This window comes from Engraulis encrasicolus, chromosome 2 (genome assembly GCF_034702125.1).
Source record: "Engraulis encrasicolus isolate BLACKSEA-1 chromosome 2, IST_EnEncr_1.0, whole genome shotgun sequence".
Classification (NCBI taxonomy): Eukaryota; Metazoa; Chordata; class Actinopteri; order Clupeiformes; family Engraulidae; genus Engraulis; species Engraulis encrasicolus.
Window position 1 is genome coordinate 18,091,634 of NC_085858.1, and position 27,101 is coordinate 18,118,734.

General features: G+C 44.0%; 3 protein-coding genes across 3 annotated transcripts; 1 reads left to right on the plus strand and 2 right to left on the minus strand.

Moving 5' to 3' along the window:
• Positions 1-96: 96 nt before the first annotated feature.
• LOC134459671 (uncharacterized) lies at positions 97-7,552 on the minus strand. Its single transcript, XM_063212053.1, has 13 exons — positions 7,452-7,552; positions 6,895-7,293; positions 6,412-6,597; positions 5,156-5,287; positions 4,622-4,705; positions 4,368-4,451; positions 4,078-4,161; positions 3,786-3,869; positions 3,513-3,647; positions 1,132-1,266; positions 839-982; positions 375-673; positions 97-153 (listed from the first exon to the last, which is right to left on the minus strand). Exons 2-13 carry the CDS (start codon positions 7,280-7,282, stop codon positions 97-99), a joined length of 1,812 nt encoding a protein of 603 aa, XP_063068123.1. The 5' UTR covers positions 7,283-7,293; positions 7,452-7,552.
• Positions 7,553-9,947: 2,395 nt separating this feature from the next.
• Positions 9,948-17,140, plus strand: moto (minamoto). The gene is made up of 8 exons (XM_063223806.1): positions 9,948-10,110; positions 10,599-10,712; positions 10,876-11,033; positions 11,139-11,243; positions 11,534-13,295; positions 13,582-13,716; positions 14,689-14,890; positions 15,770-17,140. Exons 1-8 carry the CDS (start codon positions 10,105-10,107, stop codon positions 15,967-15,969), a joined length of 2,682 nt encoding a protein of 893 aa, XP_063079876.1. The 5' UTR covers positions 9,948-10,104; the 3' UTR covers positions 15,970-17,140.
• A 476-nt stretch (positions 17,141-17,616) lies between these two features.
• On the minus strand, positions 17,617-21,624 carry ccdc43 (coiled-coil domain containing 43). Its single transcript, XM_063223816.1, has 5 exons — positions 21,413-21,624; positions 20,721-20,814; positions 20,297-20,432; positions 20,074-20,123; positions 17,617-19,067 (listed from the first exon to the last, which is right to left on the minus strand). Exons 1-5 carry the CDS (start codon positions 21,584-21,586, stop codon positions 18,880-18,882), a joined length of 642 nt encoding a protein of 213 aa, XP_063079886.1. The 5' UTR covers positions 21,587-21,624; the 3' UTR covers positions 17,617-18,879.
• Positions 21,625-27,101: the final 5,477 nt, after the last annotated feature.

A 27,101-nucleotide genomic window follows, 5' to 3' on the forward strand; every position in this document is an offset into this window, starting at 1 on the left:
AAGTCTCCTGTCTGAGCTGACATCTCAAGAGGTTCAGTTGTGCGTTCAACACACAACTCCCTGATTTCAGTTGGAACCTCAAGAGACAGACTGTGGCTACGAGAGCAGGTAGAACTCCTTTTGGATGTCATGCTCTGATCTATGCTCATGTGTCTTGTAATGGTGGCAGAAGCAGACTTCACACCTGACCATAGAGTGGATGTAACTTTGTGTGAAATGGGCTGTGTCAGCTCCAAAGTAGAAACGGTGCTACTGTCTCTTATCTCGGTTGAAACCTCAAGAGGGCTGTCTTCTGTTTCCGCAGTAATCTGAAGAGGTATTTCTCCTGTCTCAGTTATAATTTGAGGAGGCAAGTCTTCTGTTTCAGCTGTAACTTCAAGAGGTAAGTCTCCTGTCTGAGCTGACATCTCAAGAGATTCGGTTGTGCGTTCAAGAGACAACTCCCTGATTTCAGTTGGAATTTCAAGAGACAGACTGTGGCTACGAGAGCTGGTAGAACTCCTTTTGGATGTCATGCTCTGATCTATGCTCATGTGTCTTGCAATGGAGGCAAAAGCAGACTTCACATCGGACCATAGAGCAGATGTAACTTTTTGGTTTTGACAATGAGAGCCAGTTTGAGGTGGTGTGATTGAGTTGGGAGGCTCGATGGATAGTCGCTCAGGTATGGACACTGGAAAGAAAAAAGGTTAGGGCACCGTTATGTCTGACATTTCATGATACAGTGCAACTCAGCTACTTGGGCTATATTTTCTTATTTGTATATAACTAATAATGTATGTATATTAAAGATTAAAGAAGATTGGTAGAATTAATGTTACAGAAAAAAGTGCAGTACCATCATCATCAACATCGTTCTTTACTGTTTGGTGCCTCTCCAGTGTTGCTGTGGTGCCTTCTCCATCTAAAATGAAGTTTGCCATTGCCACACTGATGGAGTCCCCAAGGTCTGGGGTAAATGGCTCAATGGTCACTATAGACACTAGTAAACAAAGCGATGGAGTTACATTTCTAATATTGAAACAAAGATTTTCTTTCACGCAGACAGAAGCACCAGGATGTAATATAATATTATAAATAATATTCTGTGCAATTTCAAGGTGTATTTCAGTGTCTACATAACGATCATACCTTCGTCACAGCTATCCAGACCCAGCTGAATGTCCTCAGATGATATGCTCATGTTAAGTGTGGTCCCAGACACGCTGTATTTAGCTGTTGTGATGGAGTTGGTAGGCTCAATGGATAGCTGCTCAGATATGGACACTGGAGGGAAAGTGGTTACGGACACCAGATTTTTAACAAGCAACAACTCCACAACTTCTCTCATATACGTAGTTACATAGATTTTGTAACTACGTATGTAACGTATGTACAGTTCTACTTCAGTGTTCTGTATGCTCATTCATGTATTCTTCACTGGTTGTATCACTTCTGTGTTTGTATGAATACATTCACTGTTTAAAGTGGTGCGAGAAGTTTTCAAAGTGGCAGAGCTGAATCCAGGTTTTGAGGCTGTTTGCTCCGGTATGGACACTGAAGAGAAAAATTAAAAGAGGCAACAGGTGCTTCAACAAGAAACGAGCCTTAAACTTGAAGCGACGTTCCACCATTTCTTGAAAGATGCTCCTTTTCCACCTCCCCCTCGAAAAGAAATAACTGAATTACCTCCGTCAAGGAGATTATGTTTTCGGTTGAGTTGGTTTGTCTGTTTGTTTGTTTGTCTTTCTGCCTTTTTCTTTTTTTTTGTCAGCAGGATAACTCAAAAAACTAAACAACGGATTTGGACGAAACTGTGTGGAGTTGTTGATAATGACCCAAGGAACAAGTGATTCAATTCTGGTGGTGATCAACATCACAAATCGTAATCAGGATTTAAAAAAAGATTCTTCACCATTGCAGGCCTGGAAATGTAGACGCCCCTACTGACCGCAAATTGAATTGCGAACAGGGCGAATCTTGACATTCCAGTTTCTAACTTTAACAGAAGACTCAATATAAAAAATAGGGTGTAACATAGTCAGATGTTCTATCAAACAGCTTCCTTGAGGTCAGCACTCCCAAGAGTGAATTTCTAGTTCACTTTTACCCCAGTCATGTTCTTCCAGCTGTTCTCTGAGTCTGGTGATACTGCTCGTTTCAAGCTGGCACGTTATCATTGAACCTAATGGGACCAGCTAACTGCTAGCTGGACCCATTTGGTTCAATGATACATGCTAGCTTGGAGGTACAAGTTAACCTGACTCTCGCCAGCTGGTATGTTTTGCCTTCGTCTTCACTATACCATCTAACACAACCAATACGTTTTAGAATTATGCTCCTTATAAAAAAATCCTTGCATGTGATTGGATGAACAACCTGTCCTCATCTTTACTGATGTGCCACTTCAGCCACTCACATTGTATTCGGCCTGGGATGCAGTGTAGTTTGCATGTAGTTCAGCAGAACAGACAGGTGGCGCAAGTCCGGGAAGATACAAGTTGCATCGCCAGGTACAAGTTGCATCGCCAGAGAATGGTTGGATGATTGGGAGAAAAGTTGAAACTTATTTAACTCGAAGGGAGGTGAAAAATGAGCACATTTTCAGAAATGGTGGGAATGGTGGAATGGTGCTCATTCTCAAACGTATATTAAGAACAATGTCATTAATTTGTTATATCAATTAATTGTTATATCAATTAATTTGTTATATGTATTGTTATATACATTTTCAAAGTGGCAGAGCTGAGTCCAGGTTTTGCGTCTGTTTGCTCCAGTATGGACAATGGTGAGAAAAATTACAAGAGGCGCCACATTTTTGAACCAGAAACAGGCCTCAAATGTGACAACTTTATGCCTCTCATACAGCACTTCAGCAGTATTTGCATGCTCTCTATGCTCATTCATGGAAATCTTGAAACATAGATTTTCCTTGACGAAAAGCACCAGAATGCAATACGTAAGGGTTAACGTTCGGCGAGAAGGTCGCTACCGTGGAATAGCAGCACGACAGAGAGAATCTTTAGAGCCCGACGCGGAGCAGAGGGGTCTTGTTCTCTCTGAAGTGCTGCTATTCCACAAAGCGACCGACTCGCCGAACGTTAACCCGCTTATTATATGGATATACTTAAATGATTCACACATGGCGGGGACATTTCTTTAGGCCTATTTAATGTTAAGTTTATTATAGTTTTTCATGTCAAAATATTGTTGCTGCGTAAAAAACAGTGCCGTTGTGGAACACAGCTAGGCAACAGCTAGGTAGCCAGGACAACAGGTGCTGTCTATCACAGCAGCTGATTAGAGTCTTGTTGAAAAGTCGCTTTAGCAGTGAAAAGTCTTGTTGTCATTGACAGCGGTCTGTTATAGACCAACCCGTCCGTTATCGAAAAATAACAGACGTGCGAACGTTGGGGAGCCCCGTTGAAATGAATGGAGCATTCGACCGATGACGTCACACCATATAATAAATTATAATAATGATATTGTGTGCAATTTCAAGGTGTATTTCAGTGTCTACATAACAATCATACCTTCGTCACAGCTATCCAGACCCAGCAGAATGTCCTCAGATGATATGCTCATGTTTAGTGTGGTCCCAGACACGCTGTATTTAGCTGGTGTGATGGAGTTGGTAGCCTCAATGGATAGCTGCCCAGGTATGGACACTGGAGGGAAAGTGGTTACGGACACCAGATTTTTAACAAGCAAAAAGACTCTACAACTTCCTTCATATGGTCTTACTCCAGTGTTCTGTATGCCCATTGTCTTCACTAGTTGTATTCCTTCTGTGTTTGTATGAATACCTTCACTGTTTAAGCTGGTGCGAGAAGTTTTCAACATGGCACAGCTGAGTCGAGGTTTTGCGTCTATTTGCTCCAGTATGGACACTGAAGAGAAAAATGATAAGAGGCACCAGGTCTTTGAGTAAGAAACAAGCCTGAAGAAATTTAATAACTTAATGTCTCTCATACAGCACTTCTGCAGTATTTCCATGTTCTCTATGCTCATTCATGTGTATAATACATTCTGCAATGTGAGTAAGAACAAGGCCATTTATTGGTTCCGTGTATATCCCTTCTGTGTGTATGTGAATACCTTCACTGTTTAAGATGGTGCGAGAATCTGTCACAGTGGTGGAGATGAGTACAGGTTTTTCAGCTGGCTGTTCAGGTATGGACACTGGAATGAAAAAATGATAAGAGGCATGAAGTTTTTGAACAAGAAATGAGCCTCAAACTTACTGTAATGTCATACATACAGCACTTCTCCAGTATTTGCCTAATCTCTTTGCTCATTCGCGTGCATAATACAGTACGTTCTCGAATGTGAGTGTAAGAACAATGTCATTCATTGGCTGTATCCTGTGTGTGTCTTTTCGTGAATACCTTCACTGTTCAAGGTAGTGCGAGACTCTGCCACAGTGGGGGAGATGAGTCCAGGTTTTTCAGCTGGCTGCTCAGGCAAGGAGACTGAAGAGAAAAAGGATCCAGGATATCAGCTTTACAACAAGCAACAGACATGCAGATCTCTCATATCGTTTTTTATGTTGTTTAGAGTGTTCTCTCTTTGTATACATGTGCATAGGACTTCAGCTTTACAAATATCCCTGAATGTAATCGTTCTGTATTTGTCCGAATACCTTCACTCATCAAGGTGGTGCAGGAATTTGTCTCAGTGACAGAGCTGAGTTCAGGTTGGTCGATTGACTGCTCAGGTATGGATCCTAACAAGAAAAAAGGCCAGTGACAAAAAGCACAAAGACTACAAGGTGTTTCACGTACATGCATGTAACAGCATTATACCATCATTATGACGGCCCATAACCAGTTTCATAACCTCTGGTTTTATGTGGATACGTCTGTGCTGAAATGATCTTGGTTGAAACTAGGATCTGTCATAGTGATCACATTGGCTGAGCCTGGGGCTGACTGCATAATTACAGGCATAAAGAAGGAAGAAGGCCATTAAGACCTGACTGTGTTAACTACATCTAAGTCTATAACTTCCTGATACTGCAAGATCAGTTTTCCCTCAAAGGTATTGTGGCGGAATGAAAAAAGATCTGCAGAATTTCCCTACACTAGAAAGGGTAAAAAAAAATCTCATTACTCATTAACATGAATATCAACACAAGTGTTGTATGTGAATATACAGCGTTTGCCTCCACTCATACCATTTTTAGCATTGTCTTGGCCCTGCTGAATCTCTTCGGGTTTCACACTGACGTCTTCAGTCTCCCAAGAAGCAATGGGGTTCATCACTGTGATGGTAGAAGGGGCAGTGGTAAACTGCTCTGATTCGAACACTAAAAATAAAAAAGAATAGAGCAGGATTTAGAATGGGAGAGAATGGACGCCTTGCTGGTTCTTGTGTTCTACTGCAGTGATTCTCAGGCAGGGGTATGCATTGAGTACCCAGGCTCCATCCTTGCAGTGACGCAACACCTTTGGCTCTGCCACACTTACTCAGGAAAACTGCTAGTTCAGGCAGATTCGAGTTCCCCCTGGCAGGAGAACTCCACCCACTTTGTTGGGAACCAATCAACCGAGCATCGCCAACGGTCCTGGGAAGAGGCGTTTTCAAGGCAGTGACGTGGTTTCAGCAGAGACGTTCTATTGGGACTAAGACATTTTTTGGTCTCAGCCTTTTCTGCAATCGACCAGTAGTAAACCAATGGAGGTGGTTCGATCATGATGTTTGAGAACGTTAGTTGTTATGGTCTTGGTCAGACCAAATCTCGAAGAGTGAAAGTCATGACAATCAGGTTATGCATTGAGTACCATTAGGAGTATGCGATCATACTGCTGGGGGTATGTGGTAACAATGAATGATAACAACTATGGAGCATGGTCACCTTGGGATGGAGCAGTGGTTCCCAATTTTTTCTGCTGTGACACCCTTTTGAACCTAAGAATATTTTCACGACCCCCACCTCCCCATTTTCCAAATGCCAAAACATTTTTGCTAAACTTGAAAGTAAATCACAGGAAAGGTAAACAACCTGTTGAAGTAACTATTGTTACTAACCATGTATAGAAAGGTTATAAAAGCATATATTCAAGGTTTTGTGCAATCAGTCCCTTCTGTATGCACCCCCCCTGCAGTACATTCGCAACCCCCTTAGGGGTCCCCTAGCCTGGTTCCTACCAGACCTCCATGTGTGTGCTCTGGAGAGCTCACAAAGCTGTGCGGAACTACAGGTCGGGCAAGAGCCAGGCAAGGGGTCCCCACACCCAGCTTGAGAACCAGTGGGATAGAGGATGAGATAATAGAGCATGAGTGAGGGGTTACTTATGACGACAAAATGCTTAGATAGTACGCAAGACAAAAAAGGTTAGGAAACACCTCTCTACTGCTTGTGTGTATGGCAACAGTGGAAAACAGGCATCAGTGCAAGAGAAGAGAGAGAAGAGAGAGAAAAACCTGTACCAGCATTAATACAGCTGTCCATGACCAATTCAGTCCCGGCTATGTCTGTCGTCATCTCTTTTCTGTATGTGGTGGAGCTGGAATTGGCTGTCGGTAAACCTGATGATGATACAACTGAAGAGGAACTGAGGCTGGCTGTGGCGACAAGGCAAGTGTACTCAGTGGTTAACTGCTCAGGTGAGGACACTGATAAAAAACATAGATAAGCAGTAAACAAAAAATCTTATTTTCAAAAACTCCCAACAGTATTTTTTCCCTCTTTTTTTCATGTTGTTATTAATTGTTAGTGATGTTAGTGGTCTGTATGGCTTATAAAGGGTCACCACAGTCTTTAACCTTATTGTTGTTTTATTTTTTTAAGATTCATTTTTGGGCTTTATCCCTTTTTAGACAGGCCATTACAGAGAGTAACCAGAACAAGTGGGAAAGAGAGACAGCGAAGGATCAGGAAATTATGTCAGGCCACATTCAAACCCGGCGTACCGTTATCCAGTGTGTCTCTCAATGATTCTTCACACATCCCGTGGTCATGATCACCCTCAACATCCTTTGTGCTAATGGAACTCGACGTCTCTCGATGTTGCTTATGGTCAGTAGGGCTGGACAACTTTGTCGATGATGTCACTGTCTGTACCACTGGATCTAGGCTCACAGGCCTGAAAATGTCCTGCTGATCCTCACTGGCTTCAGTGTGTGCTTGTTGGTGATTGCTGACGTTTTGGTGTTCATGTAGCTCATTATTAACTAATGTGTGAGTGAGACCTATATCTTGGAAATGTACATTTTGCAGTAGGTCTAAAGTTTCGGACCCAGAACTTTCTGTATCTTCTGTATCAATATCGCAATCTTCGGTGTCTGCCTGCACTCCCATCTGCCCATTATCTAAGCCAAAAAAAGAAAATCAATGTTTTTTTTTTGCAAAACACACTCCCCCCTGAAAAACAACAACAACAACCCAAAAACCGTCACCTCACATTCTGTAGGCCTATGTTGAATGGACTATATTGTCTGTGTATCTGTATAATTATATTTAACTGTACCATTAAAATCAGTTGGCCCCAGGCCTGTATTGAGCTCCTCTGTTCTTATTTTGATGTTTACTCTCTCCGGAGGACGACTGTGGTTTGAACCAGCATTTGAAGTACACAGCACACATATGGACCCTATCAGAAGAAAAACACACAGAACAACATGTTTTATTCTTTTTTGTCAAGCCATTCAGAGATGACATTCTTTATTTAGTTTTTGCTGTTGGCTTGAGGTTTACCAGAAACCTTGCTTTAGTCTTTAATTGCAGAGCCAGTGGCCTTTTTCTTGGGGGCAGCTGGGCCTTTACCTTTGGGGTCAACACTCTGGCGTCTCCCACTGTCCTTGGCGTGGCTGGTATGATCGGAAGAGTGAAGGGGTTTCCTTGTCAGGGGAGCTGAGCTCTCTGCGTATGGGTTTATAGAGCCTTTCCTGGCCGGGGGTCTTGAAGGATCTTTCGGCTTATCCTCACTGACGGTGTTTGGTCTGTGAGTGTCGGCTGTTTCAGCGGTCACAGTGCCTCTGCGTCTGGATGTATCTGTGGATTGGGTGTTCCCACTGGCCTTGGCCTGACTATGCGGTTGCCTCGTTTGGGTTTGCTGTTTGCCAGGTGATTCTTTATGAGCATTCTTCGTGCTGTGTGCACCGCTTGTTTGCTGTCCTGACAACTTGCTGTCATGCCTTGCAGGCCTAGAAGGAGTGTGGGAGGGACGTCGTGTTTTATCTGGGGCCCGAGTCTGTGCTGAAGGCGTCCCCGGCGTCTTGTTCAAGCCATTCGTATGTCTTTTCACATTTGAAAGGCTCCTCTTGGCGTTATCCAAGCTGTGTTTTGGTGTTAGGCCTTCACCCAAACGAACCTCTTTGCTTCTTCCTCCGCGAGGCGACGGGGTGTGTGTTTCAGTCTTGTGTGATGCTGATTTTTCATGGTCCTTTTTGCCCAACGTGAGCCTTTTAAACTTGTGCCTTATCTTATCGTGTAGCTTGCCTTTCTGCACAGGCACTTCAGCTTCCAACGGTTGATCTGGCTGTGCAGACACTTCATCTTCCGTTTGATCTGGCTGTTCAACAACACTCTCAGCATCAGCAGCAGCCGCTGAACGTGGGCGAAGCTTTGAGAAAAGGCCCTGGATGGCTTTCATGGGGCTTGGCGACCTCTTTCGATTTACTGCAGATTTCGGAGCAGGAGCAGATGATTCAGCCACTTCATCGACGCCTGTTGCAATCTGTTCAGGCGCAGATCCAGAGTCGCTTCCAGGCGTGGTATCGCATTCGGAGCTACCTGGTTGCGCATCGAGAATTTCATTGACGGACGTCATTGTTGTTGGTCTAGTTCAAATGTTCAAGTCTAGCCAGTCACTGTCACTGCCAAGATAGCCTTTCTTATGTTGCAGACTACCTGAACACAGGGGGCAGGGTAAAATTTGGAGGCTTTGCCCCCAGTTTAATCAGAGCCCCTTATCTGTGGTGTGATTTGCACACCGCCAGAATGAACTACGAGCCTGGCAATCTACCAGAGATAAAACCATTATTACGCAAACATTGTTTTTTTTTTCTCCCTGCACGTGGAGCGTGCCTTATCACGTCATCAACCGTATGACATATTTGTCTAGCTTACCTCTAGCCTTGCTTTCCATTAATTAACATATGGCATGCAGATAAACAAGAAACAGTTGCACAACATACACAAATGAATAGGCGGTTTAGCTGAGATAAAACTGAAACTGCGTATCATGTCCCATATGTCGACACCAGGTGGAGCTGTTGGCATTCAGAACTTCAGAACACAGGCGAGCCATCGAGTTACCCCGCGGGCTCAAATAATTAATTGTGCAATAAATGTTCAATCAAGACAAAAGTAGCATGACACTGAAATATTGAGGTCCATTGTTATTCACTGTCGGCAAGTGAAGGGCATGATGTGACCTGAACATTTCTGAAAAAAATCTGAAATGTTTTGTGTGGCTATTTACTTCTAACCTCAGATGACCAAGGAATGTCTCCTAAAACCATTGCGAGTAGGCCCATATAAAATGCGTAAAACGCATTCAAATAAAATGTCAATCAAAAATTGTAGACAATCATTAGCCTACTACGTCCTACACATAAAGTAAAATAAATATTGGTGCTTCAATTTGTAGCCCATAGAAACAGGTAGGCTAATGAGGAATGTGTGAGGATTTTTTTTGTTTAAACAATTTTCACATAGACAACAGGCCATTGAGAGTAAAACTAAAAAGTAAATTACTCTCAATGCAACAGGCAACTGTCTTCGATAATGATGTATGAAGAGTAGAGAATGTAAAACAAACTTTGTCTACAGCAGGAGTATTCTTCTTTGTTGCCATGGTCATTATCGTTCTGCCCCGTTTGTCATTGGAAGTGAGCAACTCTTCTGACCAATCAGAGAAGAATCGCGCTGACAGAACACTCTCAATTCTTCAGCACGACCTGAACTATTCGATTCATCAACATCCATCATCATCATAAAAAAGCACGAAGTCGGTTTGGGAATTTGGGAGCTCGAGACAAGGCCCACTTGTGTTTGTTCGTCAAAGTCAGTTGAAGTATTTATTTTACGTGTTGAATGAAGTGTTGATAATTAATAATCGTGTAAAGTTAATTTGACGGTTCTCGACGGACTCACATTTTTTGGCCTACAATATTTTCATGGAGGTGAGTAATGCATTGAATCGGAATTATTTCAGTTGTCCGGGTTTTATATCATGGCCGTTAGCTAGCCAGAAAATCATGCTAAGTTAGTTAGCTCTGTCGTCTTGTCAACTTGTAACTGTCTATGTTCACAAATCATCATCCTGTTTTTGAATCGAGCAAAAAAAAGGATGCAACTGCACATTTTTCTTACCGTATTTTCATGTACTGCGTTCTATAATTCCTTAATGCCCACGACTTTGTGTTACATTATTTGTTTCTCCAGATTGTTAACTTTGTCGTTGCCCTTCACTTGTATATCGACTAGGTGGCTCGCGTTCTATTCAAGCTAGCTACCATTTTGAGTTAGCGTTATATTTCGTCCATCTTGAATAATTTCATCAGAACTGCATGTGGTGACTTGCTTAACTAGTTCTAGGTGAATTTCCGATGACCGCTGTTTACTCATAGATTTTACTGCCTGTGACCTAATGGTGATGGTATTTTGATAGGGCAATAATGCAGCATTGAAAAGCCAGTTCAGAGGAAATTCATGTGGACCAAGAATGGCATTTGAACGGTTCCAAAATGGCTCAGACTCTTACTTCTCTCAACAGAAGAATCAGGTGAGATAAATAATAAATACATGAGATTAATTTAATAAAATTATTTGTAACAGATGTTTTACTATTTAGAAAAATAGCTAATTTTGCCATGTGGTGATTCATGATGATCCAAAATTCATCACATACACAGAGGACCAAGAGCACTATTTTTTTTTCTTGGCAGGCCGGTCATGTAGATATTGGGCGGCTGCCTCAGACCTACCCGTTACCCGAACTCCCTGTGCCTGATGATGTCAACCTCTACACTCATTGGGCTGCACCAGATGACTTCCATAAATTCATAGACTGTGCTCAAACCAATCCCAAAAATATGTTTGACAGGTAAATGTGCAAACGACTTTATTTCTTTCATTCTTTCATTCTTTCTTTCTTTCTCAAAGTTACATTTTGATGAGAGATCCATACAATGTTTTGTGTGTTCCAAAGGGCTCAGATGGAAAACAACCAGTGTGGAAGTGAAGCTGATCTCTATGGCTTGGTGTCCAATATCTTGGAAGATGCTGACCATTTGGATACTGCTTTTGGTGAAGAGTAAGTAGGATGAATTATATATTAATTTTATGTATATTATTTTAACAGTGCTGTATCATGCAATGTAAAACTGCAACTTGGCAATCTGCATGAACAGCAGTACAGTTGTATTGAATTATGGTGATTCATCTTGAGTTGTGATGTCAACAACATCCCTACAAATAACATGTTACGGCTATTAATATGTTGTTGTGTCTACTGAGAAGTGATAACTGTTATGTTGTAACATTCACAGTGTAACATTATTTGAAAGTTGACTCTGTTTTATTTATTTATTTTAAAAATGACAGACCCCAAGGCAGTGTGAGGTGTGTGTGGTCACCCAACACCCTGAGGCAGAACAGCCTGCAGCAGTTCTTCAACCCGGAGCTGAAGATGCAGTTGAACAACCCCAGCTTCCAACCAGGCCCAGGCTACTCCGAGCCCCAGCTCAAGGCCCTTCGGCAACTTACTGCCAAGGACCAGCAACTTAGAGCCGACCCCCTCCAACACCTCGCCGACTTTGAGAGTGACCCCCACTGGCTCCTCTCTCCCTGCAACGGAGATGCCCAGGCCTACCCCATGCCGGAGCCAGAGCTCCCCAGACCCCCGGGCCTGGAGCTCCCCCCTGGAGCAGGCTCATATTTGTCCAAAGCCCGAGCTCACAAGGCTCCAGATTTCTGCGGCGCCATGAAAGACGAGAGCCTCTGTGGGGTGGCAGGAGCCCTGGATCCTGGCTGCGCGCTACAGGCAGGCAGGCCCAGCGACTCGTACTTCAGCGACTATTCTGATGACTTCAGCATGGGCAGAGGAGGAACCAGGCCCAAGATGCAGAAGCCCCTCTCCATGCAGGAGATGAGCCGTCTGGCGGCCAACATGCAGGCCATGCTGATGGGGGAGCAGGAGAGCGTCTACTCCCGAGATGCGCCACCCAGTAGACCACTGAACAACAACAACAACAGGCACTACGACGAGAACCCAGCCGAGAAAAATGGTCTCCTGTACCCCCGCATCCCTCCCAATCTGCAGTACAAGAGAGATGTGCAAAGGGACTTTGAGGAGCAGCGTGGGGGCGATCTGGGGAAGCGGCAGTCTCCATCCTGTGACTTCTACCCTAAGGACTTCACAGGGCCTGGCCAGCAGCAGTATGACTTCTTCCAGACCTTGCCCTCGCCCCAGCCAATCAAAACCAGTGCCAATGAGTCGAGCTTCAACCAGTACGCCTCGCTGTACACACAATCAAACCAGTACCATGGCCAAGCCAAGCCACCGGTATCCAGAGCTGATGTTAACTTGGGCACAGGTGCGTTTGGTGGTATGTCCAGGTTCCCAGCCCCCTCCACCTCTGATCTCCGCTCTCTCCTGTCCTCTCAGCAGCTGCAGAGGGGCTCCGGCCAGGGTGGCCTGAGCGATTACAGCCAGGGGGATGTGGGTCGCCCTGGGCAGGGTCTTGGCTGCGGCAGCCTGGATGGCCTCAGGAGAGGCCTGGGCAACGGTGCTGCTGGAGACGGACCCAGTATGGATCCCCGCTGCGGCGAGAAAACCCGGCTACACAGCTCTGCCCCGCCTGCTGACAACAACTGCCCCCCTCTATACTTCATGGACGGCAAGACCAAGCCCCAAGACAGGAAGCAAGGCCTGCTGCAGAATCCCTACTTGGAGCTACTGGGCAGCCTGTACGGGCCCCAAGCTGTGCAGCAGGGCAACTTAGCCAAGCCTCCGCCTCAGGCCCAGCCTCCACCTTTCCTGCCCCTGATGTACCCAGGCGTGGGTGGTGCCAGGCAAAATGCCTGCAACTCCATCCCACCACCGCCTCGCTCTGCCCACCCTTACAACTCCCTCATGGACTTTGGTGACGTCTCGCTGGAGGGAGACGCCTCAAGCTTTAACCCCTACTTGCAGGAGGCCATGGGACTGGCCGGGGCAGCAGGAGATGGGGGTCTCCCGGCGTACCTCTCAGCCCTCAGGGGCAACAGGATGGGCAGGAGCCGCGGAGCAGCCACCACCCAGCTTCACCAGCACCTGGAGGAGTGCTACGAGCAGTGGCGGCTGCTGGAGAAGGAGAGGAAGAAGGTGAGCAATGCATCATGGGTTGTATCTGGGGTCAGTAGTGGGCGGCCTTTTACACAATTCCTCACATCGTATTTTTTTTTCATGTGCAGCACTAAAACAAGAGTATATTGTTTATAGCTAATGAAGTCATTTGTTCAGTGACAGTGAATGCGTTTATGCTAATAATGCTAAAAAAAAAAACTAAAGCATCCTGTATTTATGTCTGACATAATCTGTATTGCCGTAGGATAAACTTGATCACATTGAGCAATTAAGTGGATTAATCAACACCTGTTTCATCCTGTAGTCGGAGGTAGTTTTAACCAAGACATACCCTGGGAAGCGTATCACCGTGGGAAGCAGCACCCCACTGCCCAAGGTTCCTCACAACCCCTCCAGAGTGGATCGCCTCATCGTAGACCAGCTTAGGGAACAGTCCAAGGTTAGTGCAAGGATCTGACGGAATGTATAAATAAATGGGTGTGTGGGAAGAAAACCTGATTTCATGATAATGATTTGTAATTCTTGTTTTATTTGTCGTTTGATTAAATGATTTTGACTTAAAAATCCTCTTAATGCATACCCGTTCCAAGTAGCCATTGACTACCATATGCACCGATACCACTTTTTTGAAAACCGATAAGCTTACAAGTAGGGGTATATTAATGTGTGTACTTGCCGATGCCGAGTACCGATATTGATACCTTTTACCACCAACATACAATGAAAATAAATGCATGGCCTTATTTTTTTCCACCTGTGATATTTTCTATTGTCCCTTTAGATGTAGATCTTCCATGTAGATTTAAATGTTAGTAAATGTATGAGGTGGCACTTTTCTCCATGCTGCTTTCAAGTCCACAGTGACAGGATTTTGCATTGTTTCGTGTAATAGCAGTATCGTGCCTGGTATCGGCAAGTGTTTGACGAGTAAGCTTACGAGTAGGAGTACAATGAGCAGTATCTGTGCCGATACCAGTATCGGTATCGGTGCATCCCTAATACTACTATACCACTATACTACAACAGACAGAGGCTTTAGCAATATGTTACGACTTGGGCCATTGGCAGTCTAGTAACAACATTTTTTTCCGGGAATTTGTGAATGAACTCAGACAGACCCCCAATGAACACCTGTCCAATCAATAGTATGAAGGAACTCAGCTATTTCTATACGTGTGAAATGACCCTGATGAAGGTGTAAGCCAAAACATTTGTCAAATGAAACCCTATTGCATAAAGGTCTCAGTGAGCAATGCAACTGTATCCATAAAATAATACATTTATAACAGGTACCATGTCTTAAAAGATCAACTAAGTCATTGTCATTGCCAGACTGGTAACAGTAAAATTACAGTAGGGGCCATGCCTTAACGTACATGTAACAGAGGAATTTTCTCTTTGTCGCCCCCAGGTGGTGAGTCTGCTGGGCCGCATGGAGCAGCTGAGGAGCGTCCCACTGCACGCCAACATCAACACATCGCTGGATCGGCACCTGGAGGCTATCTATAATACCCAGACCCGCCGCAGAGAGGAGCTGATGTGCGGTAATGGAAGCGGCAACAGCACTAACGCTCGCCAAAGGTCTGAAACTGGCCTCCTCGGAGAGGACAGAGGTGAGCAAACAACCGGGAAGTGGGAACGGCACAAGTCCCACTGATATGTCTTGAAGTTAAAAGAGCACGCCCTGCCTTGAAGGTAGAGTAGTATTCATTATGAATTGGAAATTAACACATTTCATACATGAATAGGTGGATCTCCATGTCCACCATTTTGAATTACCAGTTAGATTATAACATTGTTTGCTGCAAAACATTGTACTTTGGTCAGACCGGTAAATATTCGATTATTGTATTAGTTTCTGAATTTGTAAATATTTGTGAAAAGCCGTTATAAATGTGCTGTTACCAGAATAGCAATGGCCAAGTCGTGGTGCATTACTAAAAGCCCTGTGATATGTGATAGTAGTGTGGTACTACGATGGTTAACTTTTCGATGACTATCACAGCGTTCCACTGGTGGAACGACGTGTATTATGGGACTACATGTGCATAAATCAGTACATCAGTTAAGTCATGGCAGAAAAAAAAGTCTACACTGTATACATGTAAATGCTATGGGTAGATTCTTATTCAAAAGTTTATTACAAAGTCTATTATCACTGTCCCCCTTTTCCCAATAGTTTTTTTTTTAAGTTATATTATTTACAGGATGTAGTAGTGTTTCAGGAAAAAAAAGATCATGTTTCATTTTGCAAATGTAATTCAGACTCTTTAGAGTGGCTAGTCTGTGCTGTGTTCAGTAGTGTACGTCATACACAGCAAATGGGGCTGTTGTGGACAAGGGGTTAGAGGTTATTCGTGACTCGAGTTGGGGGATACAAACACTGACGACGTACACTGACTGTAGGATGGCTAATGTCATATCCAGAGGGTGAGTTAGTGAGAACTGTCGCTTGAGCTTGACGTCACGTGTCGTGTGTCCTTGTTTGGCAGACGTCCTCCTGCTGGCGGTGGCCCTGAGGGACCTGACGGGCACCACTAGGAGGTCACGCACGGCTCTGTGGTGCGCCCTGCAGATGACCTTACCCAGGAGCGTCCCCGCCCACGCCGGCCTGGAGCCCGCCGAGCCAGACCGCTACCCTGCCGCCGCTGCGGACACTGTCCTCTTGGAGAGGATTACCGCTGTGTTTTAGACGCAGTGCCGTATGCCAGCACTGCCGGAGACTAGATCTCTGTCTCTCACAGGAGGGAGGGCAGTGAGCCACTTAGCTCAACCTTTTTTCACAGCAAATATTGTTTAACTGTTTGAACGATATCTTAACTTTTTATATTGAATTTCAGGTTTTTGGTCACTGTTCAGTGACATTTATTTAAAAAAAACTTTAAAAGATTTTATTATGCTGGTTGCAAAGTCCCCTAAAACCCTGTGAGATGTTTTAGAAGCCCAAAGAGTAGTGGATGACGAGAAGTGAGTGTGTGTTTGTGAGGGAGTGCGTGAACAGTAGATGGACTTGAGAGAGAAAGGAGGACTTTGGGCTTTTGGGTGGTTGTGATGAAGATCACTGGAGTCATATTGCCATCAGGGGCAGTAGCTCACCACCAGTAAAGGACTGGAATGGAGTGAACTCGTAATGAAGGGTTACCACATGAGAAAAGGGTTATTTGGTAAGTAGGGCATGAGCTACATGAGCCTTTCAAAGTTTCTGTTTAATTATTATTTTACCTTCAAGCACACAATTAATGTTCCATACGTCATTGGGTGCCTTACATACTCTACATTTGACCAAAAGAGAGAGTGAGAAATAGAGGGGGAAAAACATCAAGGTGAAGTATTACCCTAATTTAAGCCTCTATTTATGTATAATTAATGTTGTAATTTCTGTGTTTTACAGAAACATATTTATTGAGATGCCCTTTGGCTCTCAGTTTTAATTATTCTTTGTGTTTATTTTTCTGTAGCAGTGATAATAGTGATTTCTGAAAACCTAATCAAATAAGGGACCTTGGGTTGATTACCTTTCTAAAAAAAATCCATGCATGTATTTATTCTGGCATCACATCAGTAAGTGAACCGGCGTACCCACGATGTATTCATATTCATGATATCCACAAAATCTGACTGTAATGTTTGTACTCCTTGCTGTTAAAAATCATCTCTTTTCTCCTGGATAGGTCACTGAAAGACCTGTGATAGGGAGAGTAATTACCAAATGAAGTGATCAATTAAGCAACCAATCCACCATATGAAGTTATACTTTTTATGTTCAAACACCAGTGTGTTTTAATCACATTTGATTTAATTCTGTTGGATGTTGATGTATTTCCAAGTTTAGTTACTCAAATAAACAAACACAAAACCCATAATTGTTTTCCACTTTCTTTATTGAGGTATAAAACTGGCAGTATAAATTGTTTAAAGACGTACGTACGTACAAGATCTCAAAGGGGGAGCAACAGCGCCTGTAGTTAAGTTCTAAGTGTGTTTTGCAGTGGAAAAGAGAAGATTTTGTGTTAATAAATACATCACCTTCTCTTCACTTTGTGATGACTATTAAAACATGAGCAAAATATCGAAGACACTGGCGGCTGAAGCTTCTGCAGGTTACACATGTTCCCGGTGTAAGTGTGTCCATCACTACTAAATAACTTCTACAAGGCTTAATTGGACACAGTAAGTTGTCCAACCTTGACTGTAACCTACCTAGGAAGTCTCCCATCTCATAATTGTGAATATGCTATTTCAAAACCTCACTGTGAATAGCCCACATATTAGGCAGTAACCATACTATGCACAGCTGTTCTAGTTATCAAGTTTCATTAAGAATATGTACCAGTACATGTTCATTTGTTTCTTTTAATAAATGTCATGACAGCTTTAAATGAACTGTGTCAATTCATCCCATTTCACTAAAATGTGTGTATATTCTTCACACTTGCCCAGTGGTAGCCACCGTATAAGTTTACATCCCAACTAGCAGTTAATACTTGGTGAAAAAGAATACCAGTAATGGCTTTGGGTCAAACTCGAAATCAAATCTCCTATCCTCTCCTTTTGCTTGTGGCCTCGTGATGCAAGGCAAGACGTCGTAGATGTAGAGGTTTTATTAAATATCCCGCAAAAGCTCAATTCAAAGGTCGTGTCATTTGCAATTACCTGTAGGGTGTTGAATGGGGGGGAAAGTACCCACAAAAGTTGACAGCAGGGAAACTTTTCCTCCATAGAAGCCACAAACAAAAGGAGAAGACAGGAGGTTAGATATTGAGTTGGACCCTTGGACTTCAAAACCAACTATAGCTGAACTGTCAGCAGCACCCCACTCTGTCACCATCATGAAACATCCCACTAACCATAATGAAAATTATTTCAATTCATCATGCAGATTCAGAATTTGTGACAAATGGGCTGAAATCTGAAGGTGAACAGGGATGAAGTTCTTTACAAATACATGTCCAGCCAAGCAGTATTTTTTTCACAAATAAAAAAGAGTGCTTTTGTACTTTGCCCTGTTCTCTGATGCAGAAACAAATGAGCTAAGAAAGCCCTTTTGTTCACACTTGATCTCAAAATTACGTGTAGTTACCACGTGAAGTTAAGGCTGGAGGAGTTGTATTGTGGAAGAAGACAGATGACACATGACCAGTGGCAACCTACACAAAGTTGATACCATAGCAATATTTCTGTGTGACTGTTAGGAGAAAGGGGAAAGGAAAGGTTATATATGCGCTTAACACCTCAACAGTACATAGACTTTGTAAAGAGAGAAAAACAAAGTACACTTAAAAAGTAACATGGAAGGCCTCTTAAGAAATATCTGACTTTGATTTCCTTACCATCACACCCACCACACACAGCACAAATACATTTCTGGGAAAACAAAATGTTCATCTCTGTATTGGGAAAATGGCAATTGAGGTTTTGGGGTTGGGGGAGGGGTAAATGATCTTTGAAAAGTCCATCAATCGGATCTGAGATGATCCCCCTGATAGCAAAGGGAAGTTGAGTCAACGTTGATTATTGTCAAATCAAAGCGAAAAGATGCTCAACACCGTCAATTCAACATTTCTTTACCATCAGGGCCGTCTCATCTCCCAGTCCGGCTGCTCTATCTTTTGCGCTCTCCTTTCTGCGTGCGTTTCTTCTCCTTGTCCTTCCTCTCCTGCTTGGCTAGCTTGTCCTTTTCCCGCTGCATCTTGTCCTGCTCCTTCTTCTTCTGAGAGTCCTCCTTGGCCTGTTCCCGCTGCTGCTTCTTGCGACTCAGCACATCCTCAACGTTCGTGTTCTTAAAGAGAGCTGAGAGGGTGTGGTTAAGGAGACTGAATATGTGGGCTCTGGTGTCTTCAAACTGTTCTACCAGTGGACTACAGGGTTTTAATATGCACGGACAGTGCATCCGCAATGGGAGCAATACAGAAACAGTTTAATGTCAACTGGTAGTCAACTTCCCAATTCACCACGGGGATGTTTCTATGATTATCATACAGTTGGTAAAACGAGCAAGACAGATGTGCAGATGGGCCGGTGCTACTCAACTGCATCACAAAAACATTGCTATGACATCATTGAAGGGCTTAAGTAACAGATAAAGGTTTTGTCATTACCATTATGGTAACAGCAGCCTTGAAATAGGGGCACTGCACAAAAAGTTTAAAACCATAATAGAAGTGTCGCTATCTGGGACGGTCAGTTAGATATATTGGAGCAAGCAATTAACATTCTAAAAAGAACAATGTCCTGACTTTATTCCCTCGAGGGATGTTAATCACTTGCTCCAATATGTCTAATTGAAGGTCCCAGGTAATTACTTCCCTGTAACCACTAAACTACTAACCAGGCTCCACCCTCGCAGTGACGCATCACTTTCGGCTTTGAAAGTCATGATAATCAGTAGCCTGGTGAACCAGCGCTACCCGCTGGACGGCAAAATGTTTTGTCTACGGGTGGGTCTGGCCTCGCATAATGATTCAATGAAGCCAGAATGCCAAGAATCTGGCAAACCAATTACAACGTAAAGATGTGTTTTGAATCAAAGTGGGCAGGGTTTTGAGGGAAGGTTGTTCTCATCAACAATCTTCGGATGTATTATGCATCGAGGCCAGACTAAATTAGACATCCACATTTAGTCTGGTTTATCAGGCTAGATAATCAGGCTACTAAACTACAGTCATTACTCTATTCTCCTTTGTGTGCAGAATGATGTTGTAGTTTTTACCAGTATAGCTTGATAGCACAGTGTTGTGACAAGGGGCAGGGACACTATGCAAAGGCAGACATTTAATCACATATGGATATAGGATACATTTTTCACTGGGGATGGCCATAGCTCCTGCCAGTTCCTCCTCATCTTCAGTGCAGGTACGTGTTAAGAAAACTGAGAGCACAAGGTTCAACATACATTTAAAAAAAAATAGCATACTGAATAGAATACCAACAGGAACAAGAGCCTACACCTGGGTTCAAAAAAGAAAAGGTTTTTTGCAACATCCTCTGGGGAAAATGCTGGGCAATACATGAAAGGATATTCTTCATCATCTGTGACATTGGCATACTGTTGCAGGAGTGCTTGCTTGTCTCTCTTCTCCTCCACAGATACCTCCTTCTGCTTCACCACAATCTGGGCCTGCTTTTCGATCAGGCTGGCGATGGCTTGCACCTCCGCTGATGGGCACAATTGATGAGAGAGAAGTGAGAGGGGCATACCGGTAAATATCAGAGCAGTAGCAATTAAAAAATGTAAATTTGGAAGGAAATATCTCGACCTGTCCAATGTCACTACACTTGCTTACACTGACACATTCTGATGCGTTCTTAATCTATCTTGCCTACCATCTTCAAATGAAAGACCTCCAATATGTTTGGATTGAAAGGTTTGGCAAAATGTATTCATGGAGAAGCATTGAAGCTTAATAAGACACATGACAGGTGAGACAACACTGGTCCATATACCATCTGTCTTATCCTTCGTCACTGCAGCTTTGGCACAAGATTCAGTCCACTGGTTGATAATCTCCTGGCAGACAGTTTCTAATGCGTCGTCTTCCTACAGGGGAAATATACTTTCAATTAGCATACCGGCACCATCAGCTTACCAACTCGGTTTACAAGTTGCATACTGTAAAATGGAAGTCACAGACATCATTGCTGTTAATGTAAACATGCTAATTAAAAAATGAACCCTTCATATGTGCCACACAGGTGGGACCAACAAGTACAACTGTCACTGCAATTTCCAATCATGACCTGACGACTACAGTGACAGTCTAACACATTTATAGGGAAAGCAATAACTCATATGCCAGCACAGTTCAGGCCCTTTAAGGAAGACCCCACACAGGCTAAAAATAGTGTCATTATCTATGATCTTCCAAATACGGTAGGGAGGAATGTGCATGTCTTACAGTAGGCCTATACTCGAGGCAACCGAATGCTATTGAAGTAGTTGACTGAGCTAACTTTATTCATAAAAAATAGGCATGTTAACCTACACGTATTCCTGAAAGACAGATGTGTTTCTTGAGAGCTAAATGACTACAACAACAGCAAAAACAGTATAAATCTATTGAGGCCTGCCATCTGGATAGCTAGGCAGTTCATTTCTACTTGGTCTATGAGAGAAGACATGCCCGGCATGCACCGACCAGAAAAGCGGACAAAATGTCCCGTAAAGCGTCCGTTTTTTCTTCATCACTCTCCTCTTCCTGAAGAACACCAAGAATGTATGCTCCATAAACATCTCTATCCACTTCGAGGGAATCAAGCCGATCATTTAACCAGTTTTCAAACTCTCCGTTAATTCCTGCGGGCGCAGCCATGTTGGCTGTTCGGGGTCCTTCTTTGACACCAGGGTATACCCAGGGATTGCCTGTATAGAATGGGAAACTTGAATTAAATGTGCACTTTTACAAGAGAACTATTATATTCTAACATAGCCTGCTATTGTTCAACACTATCGTATTTTACTGTAGAAGGCTGTGGGAAGATGAAGGCTGTTAAGCTTACTAAAGTATGGTCAGAGATTCTTTAATATTATTATTCTCTACTCTCTCTGGTATGGTCGTTCCTCACTCATTTTTTTCACGAGGGAGAATAGTTTGGATTACAGTAGGCCTAGGCTATATATATTAGCTGTTTCACCATTTTATCTATGAACCGGCAACGTCACATGAGAGTTATCACACAGTCGCTTTACTAAATGCTGTGATGTGAATATCTGTAGGCCCACCTCGTGGAGTTTGACTAAACCAAAGAAAGTTTTGACTAAACTGCCATCACACTTAATGCCACAATTCAGCCTCTAGATGGAGACAAAATCATGTGAAAAGTGAAAGCCCAAGTGGGAAACTCCAACTCCCATTGTCATTGTGACACACAGCACTCCACAGCAGACAAGTGTTCACTGCGCACTGCACACAACAAAATTGCATTTATGCCACAATGGCGCCCCAAGGGAGTAGTGTGGCGGGACGGTACCATGCTCAGGGTACCTCAATCATGGAGGAGGATGTGGGAGAGCACTGGTTAATTACTCCCCCCACCAACCTAGCGGGTCGGGAGTTGAACCGGCAACCTTTGGGCTATTAGTCTGATGCTCTAACCACTTACCCATGACTGCCCACTGTGTATGTCGAGGGTCTGTCGAACGATGTGATTACAAAAGGTGCTTTAGTGAATGATAGCCTATTCATCATTCATTGCAATGTGAGAAGCCATTTATTTCCCAAACACAAAACAGGCAGGTCTTCTTCCTCTCCTCCTCCTCCTCCTCCTCCTCCTTCTTCTTCTTAAATTTTCCTTATGACTTGTGCATATGAAGAAAGGGACAATAAAAGGGTTAGCCTACACTTTATTTGAATGTTTCTATATTGCAGTGGATCTACCACATTAGGTAGGCCGTAGGCCTAATGACCAATAAATGAACTCAAATCTCAAAAATAAGTGAATAATCGCCATTTCACACTGAAGAAGGGTGTAAGCCCGAAACGTCTGTGATGTGAGGTGATTAAAAAAGTAAAACGAAATCTGATGAGTGCTTCTTTATTCACTTTTTCAATTCAATTATTTAGAATTATATATTTAGAATTATATATTCAATTATTTTCTTTATTCAATTTTTTAGATTTGAGTTCATTCATTGACAAAGTTAAGCACCCAGTGTAAAGTAGTGGACGACAAGGTGTTGAGTGCGCTTCCTGATCCTTCTAATAACCAATGTACAATATTTAATGTAATACCAGTGTAACACCATGTGTCAATTTTGTACTTCTAGGGTTGGGTTAGGGTGGTATATGGTATTACACTGGTATTACTGTACTGGTACTAAATTACTGGTAGGCTATTAAATGGTTATTACACTGTACCTAATGTGGTAGATCCACTAATAGTGAATCATTAAATACGCTGACTTGACTTGACTTTCCTCTTTTTCTTCTTCAAATTCTAATCTAGACCTCAGTCAATCCCGGCCCATCTCTCATCATTTCAGTGCAACTACCCTGAGAAATAAGTGCTATTTCATTATGATTTTCGCTAAAATGGGCAAGTGAGACACAAGAAAGCAAATTACAAAGAGTTTCAGAGGAGGAGCAGAGCGATGGAGGGAAAGAAACAAAGAGGTGAGGATGAAGGGAGGGAGAGATGGAGGGGGGTGGGGGGGTGGCGTGTCACTATAGGCTGGTGTCCGAGTTTCTTGCAGGCATTTAGGCTCCTGGCTTGCTGGCCTACACTGCCGCAGTTGGTGCGCTTAAGGGACGACCATCCTATTTATATCGAGGGGTGGCAGACTGATGCGAAGTGACGGCCGCTGCAAGCCATGGGCTGCGTGACTGTGTGGAGGGTGCGGGAGTGTATATCTACATTCCTATATAGCTCTACGGGCTATATCATCACACACACACACACACACACACACACACACACACACACACACACACACACACACACACACACACACACACACACACACACACACAGTTGATTTCCATCCCATTTCAACCTGCAGGACAGGCAGCCAGGGAGCGCGGGTGGGGTGTGTGTGCAGTGAGGGGGCCTCTCTGTCAACCATCTAAGCCCTGGTATGAGCACAGATGTGACAGGGCTGGCCAGCAGAGCTTGCACAAGACCAGGGGCTGCGTCTCATCTGCCAGAGACACTGACCACTTGCCACTGGCCACACATTCAGCAACTAACAACATCACACAGACAGAGTGGAGATGCACTTCTTTTTCCTCTGCTTTTTTGTTTGTGTTTGGACGATATGTTTCGACTGACAGTGGTCCAAACCGAAACAGGCTGCTTTAACCAGGCTCCAAGCTTTGGCTTGTTTTCCAGCAAATTGAGAAGCAGCTGGCTGTTACGGCTGTCAGTAACTAGCTACCTCTGTTGCAGGCTCATGCGCATGAATACTGAAGGCCTGCTAATGAAACAGTTGCACCTGTTTTCCTAAGGTGCAGGGATGCTGACAGGGCTGCGGACAAACAGGTCTCTTGTCCCTGGATCAGGGATGGGGGGTGAGGGAGGGGGTGGATTGGGAATCCTCCTCAAAGGTGCCAACTTCAGGTCAACATTGTTCCCCTCAACCTTTGTATTTAGAGGGGTCAAATAGGTTTGTGTCAGGTTTGTGTGTCGCCCCCCCCCTTCCCAATTTGTCTATGGTCCCCATTGCATTGTAGCCTGATTATCATCGACTTTCAAATCTCTTCGAGATTTAGTCTGACTAAGAGCAAACCAAATAATATTTCCCAAACAGTATGGTTGACCGGCCTCGCTTGGTTTGCTACTGGTTGTTTGCTTCCCAGCAAAGTGGGAGGAGTTCCCGATTTTTGCGGAGCTCAGAAACTGTATTTGTTTTGCTCCTGGCCGGACTAGAAGCAACGCTGAAGATGCTGCGTCACTAGGAGGGCACTGCCTCTGGCTGATTGCATTGCACTGTATGTTTTGGGTTGGTGGGCCCTTTCAGATGACTTTGTCCTGGGTCCATGGGGCCCTGGTAAAGTGTGCTGTGCTGTCAGTCCAGTTGTATTTTGATGTGTTTTTTGTGTCTTCATCACAATGTTTTGCTTCGACAAAAAGACTTTGAACATGGTCATATTATATAAATCCCTTTGGTTTTGGACATAGATCACTGATACAGTTCACTTTGAATTACATCGATGGACTTTCTACCGTACATTCCCAACATAAGGGGAATTTAACTTCTCATTTAAGAATCAATGACAGTTACAGCAGAGAGTGCCCTGGAGACTTTGAGGATCTTTAGATAGCAGGTCCTAGTTTTCTTGGGAAAGCACAATTTAAGGGTATTAAAATGTAAATGTGGACAGGCTTTTATGAATCTTAAGATTATGTTGTTTGTTAAGGACACGTTTTAGAATACGAAACTGCTACGGGATTAGTTGTGTCACGTCGTCAGCAAGCGACTTTCGGATCCAGTTTGTCATCTAATTGCTGCTGGACTGGAGGGTTTACTTCCGTGGTGGTTTCCCTTATGAGCTGGGGTTTGTGCTTGCTTGCTTGTTAGCCATTATTGACCAACAATATAGACCTCCAACTCCTCACAAGTAAAAACCTTTAGAAAGAAATGGCCTATAGCTGTTAGAGGAGATGGTGAGATAGGAGGGGAAAAAAGCAGAGAGAGCAAGGGAATGAGTGAGCAAGAGAGAGAAAAAGAAAGAAAGAGGAATAGAAAGAGAGAGAAAAAGTGATCGAGTGATAGAGAGACAGAATGAAGGATGGAAAGAGAGAGAGAGAGAGAGAGAGAGAGAGAGACTAATTAGATGAGAGACTGGGGATGACAGATGAGTCTAAAGTGAGTCAGGGCACACACACACACACACACACACACACACACACACACACACACACACACACACACACACACACACACACACACACACACACACACACACACACACACACACACACACACAGACACTTAGTCAGGCAGGGGCCACGGGCACCTCTGTTGAGTCAGTGTGTGCAAGCGACTCCGTGGTTATGGGAGGCAGCGGACGCGGCTGAGACAAAGGCCAGGAACGAGGGAGCGAGACGCGCTATGTGAAAAGAAGAATGACAGCCAAGGTCTCAGCTGGCGAGAAGGACTGCATGGGGTGGAGGGGTGGAGGAGAGGAAGTGGACCTGCTCTCCTCAGATAGCCTGCGTCGCCGCTTGTCATTTCAATCGCTTATTACCCTCTGCAGTATAGTGTGTTAGATGATAAGATAAGATAAGATAAGATAAGATAAGATAAGATAAGATGAAAGAGCAAGACATTTTATGATGAGAGACGTTAAAGATAAAAAACAACAACAATGGACATCAAAATTGGAATAAAATAAATGAATATTTTTAGGGGGGCTTTTTGGCCTTTATTATTACAGGACTGTGGGAGAATAGACAGGAAACTATTGGGAGAGAGAGATGGGGAAGGGCCGGGAAATGACCCCGGCCGGATTCGAACCGGGGTCCCCGTGGGCAATGTAAGCCCAAATGTGGGAGGCTTAGCGCACTGCACCACATCCCACCCCCCGAAATAAAATAAGACCTTTTGTGAATCTGTGAAATCAGTTTTGTATGGGGGTGGATGTCGTTGGTGTTACTTAATGTCCATTTATTGGAGATATGAAGCGTCTTTAAACCACCCGTCAGCCTTCACCAGTCATCATCTCCATAAATAGATTTTTGAAGGCCATTGCATATGAGTATGAGTCAACACTGGCATCATCCTGTTTATGGATTCGCCCCCATAACGACTCTTTTTGGGTGTTTTCCCGCATGTGGTTTTTGCATTGTTGTCGTGATCATTGCCACTGGCGGTCTTGTGGGGGTGGGGGACGTACCCTCTCTCTCTGTCTCTCTCCAGGTCGTGACCTTTTGTCGCCCCCGCTGTCCACAGAGTCCGGCAGAGAGAGAGAGAGGGAGAGAGAAAGAGAGAGAAAAAAACTTTCCCCCATGCAGCATCCACACTTTGGCTGGCTGCCCCATCCATCGGTTGCCGTGCCAACTCTTCACAGGTTACCATGGAGAGTGAGAGAGCTGGCATTGATGGAAGGGAGGGGCGGGGCGGTGGCGGAGGGAGGGAGGGAGGGAGGAAGGGAGAGAGTGTTGGGGATGGAATGGAGAGAGAGAGAGGGAGAGAGAGAGGGGAAACTGGGTGGGTGGTGTGACGGTGACTGTGTGTCGTGTGTGTGGAGGGGTGGGGGGTGGGGGCGTGGGTGACGATGACGGAGACCTCCTGACAGCCGAGAGCAGAGGGCAAATATTTAGTCCGGCCACTTCAGGAAAGAAGCCAAACGAGGCTGGGCCAGTCAAGCCAGGGGATGTGACTTTGAC

Coding starts and splice junctions, on each gene's coding strand:
- LOC134459671 (XM_063212053.1), bottom strand. CDS start 7,282: ATGGGAGTGCAGGCAGACACCGAAGATTGCGATATTGATACAGAAGAT. Junction 5,288..6,411: donor GGACAGCTGTATTAATGCTG/GTACAGGTTTTT, acceptor TTTTATTTTTAG/TGTTCGAATCAGAGCAGTTT. Junction 3,870..4,077: donor CACCATCTTAAACAGTGAAG/GTATTCACATAC, acceptor TTTTCTCTTCAG/TGTCCATACTGGAGCAAATA.
- ccdc43 (XM_063223816.1), bottom strand. CDS start 21,586: ATGGCTGCGCCCGCAGGAATTAACGGAGAGTTTGAAAACTGGTTAAAT. Junction 20,815..21,412: donor ACATTTTGTCCGCTTTTCTG/GTCGGTGCATGC, acceptor TTTCCCCTGTAG/GAAGACGACGCATTAGAAAC. Junction 19,068..20,073: donor GGCCATCCCCAGTGAAAAAT/GTATCCTATATC, acceptor ACACCCTCTCAG/CTCTCTTTAAGAACACGAAC.
- moto (XM_063223806.1), top strand. Junction 11,244..11,533: donor GATACTGCTTTTGGTGAAGA/GTAAGTAGGATG, acceptor TAAAAATGACAG/ACCCCAAGGCAGTGTGAGGT. Junction 14,891..15,769: donor CCTCCTCGGAGAGGACAGAG/GTGAGCAAACAA, acceptor CTTGTTTGGCAG/ACGTCCTCCTGCTGGCGGTG.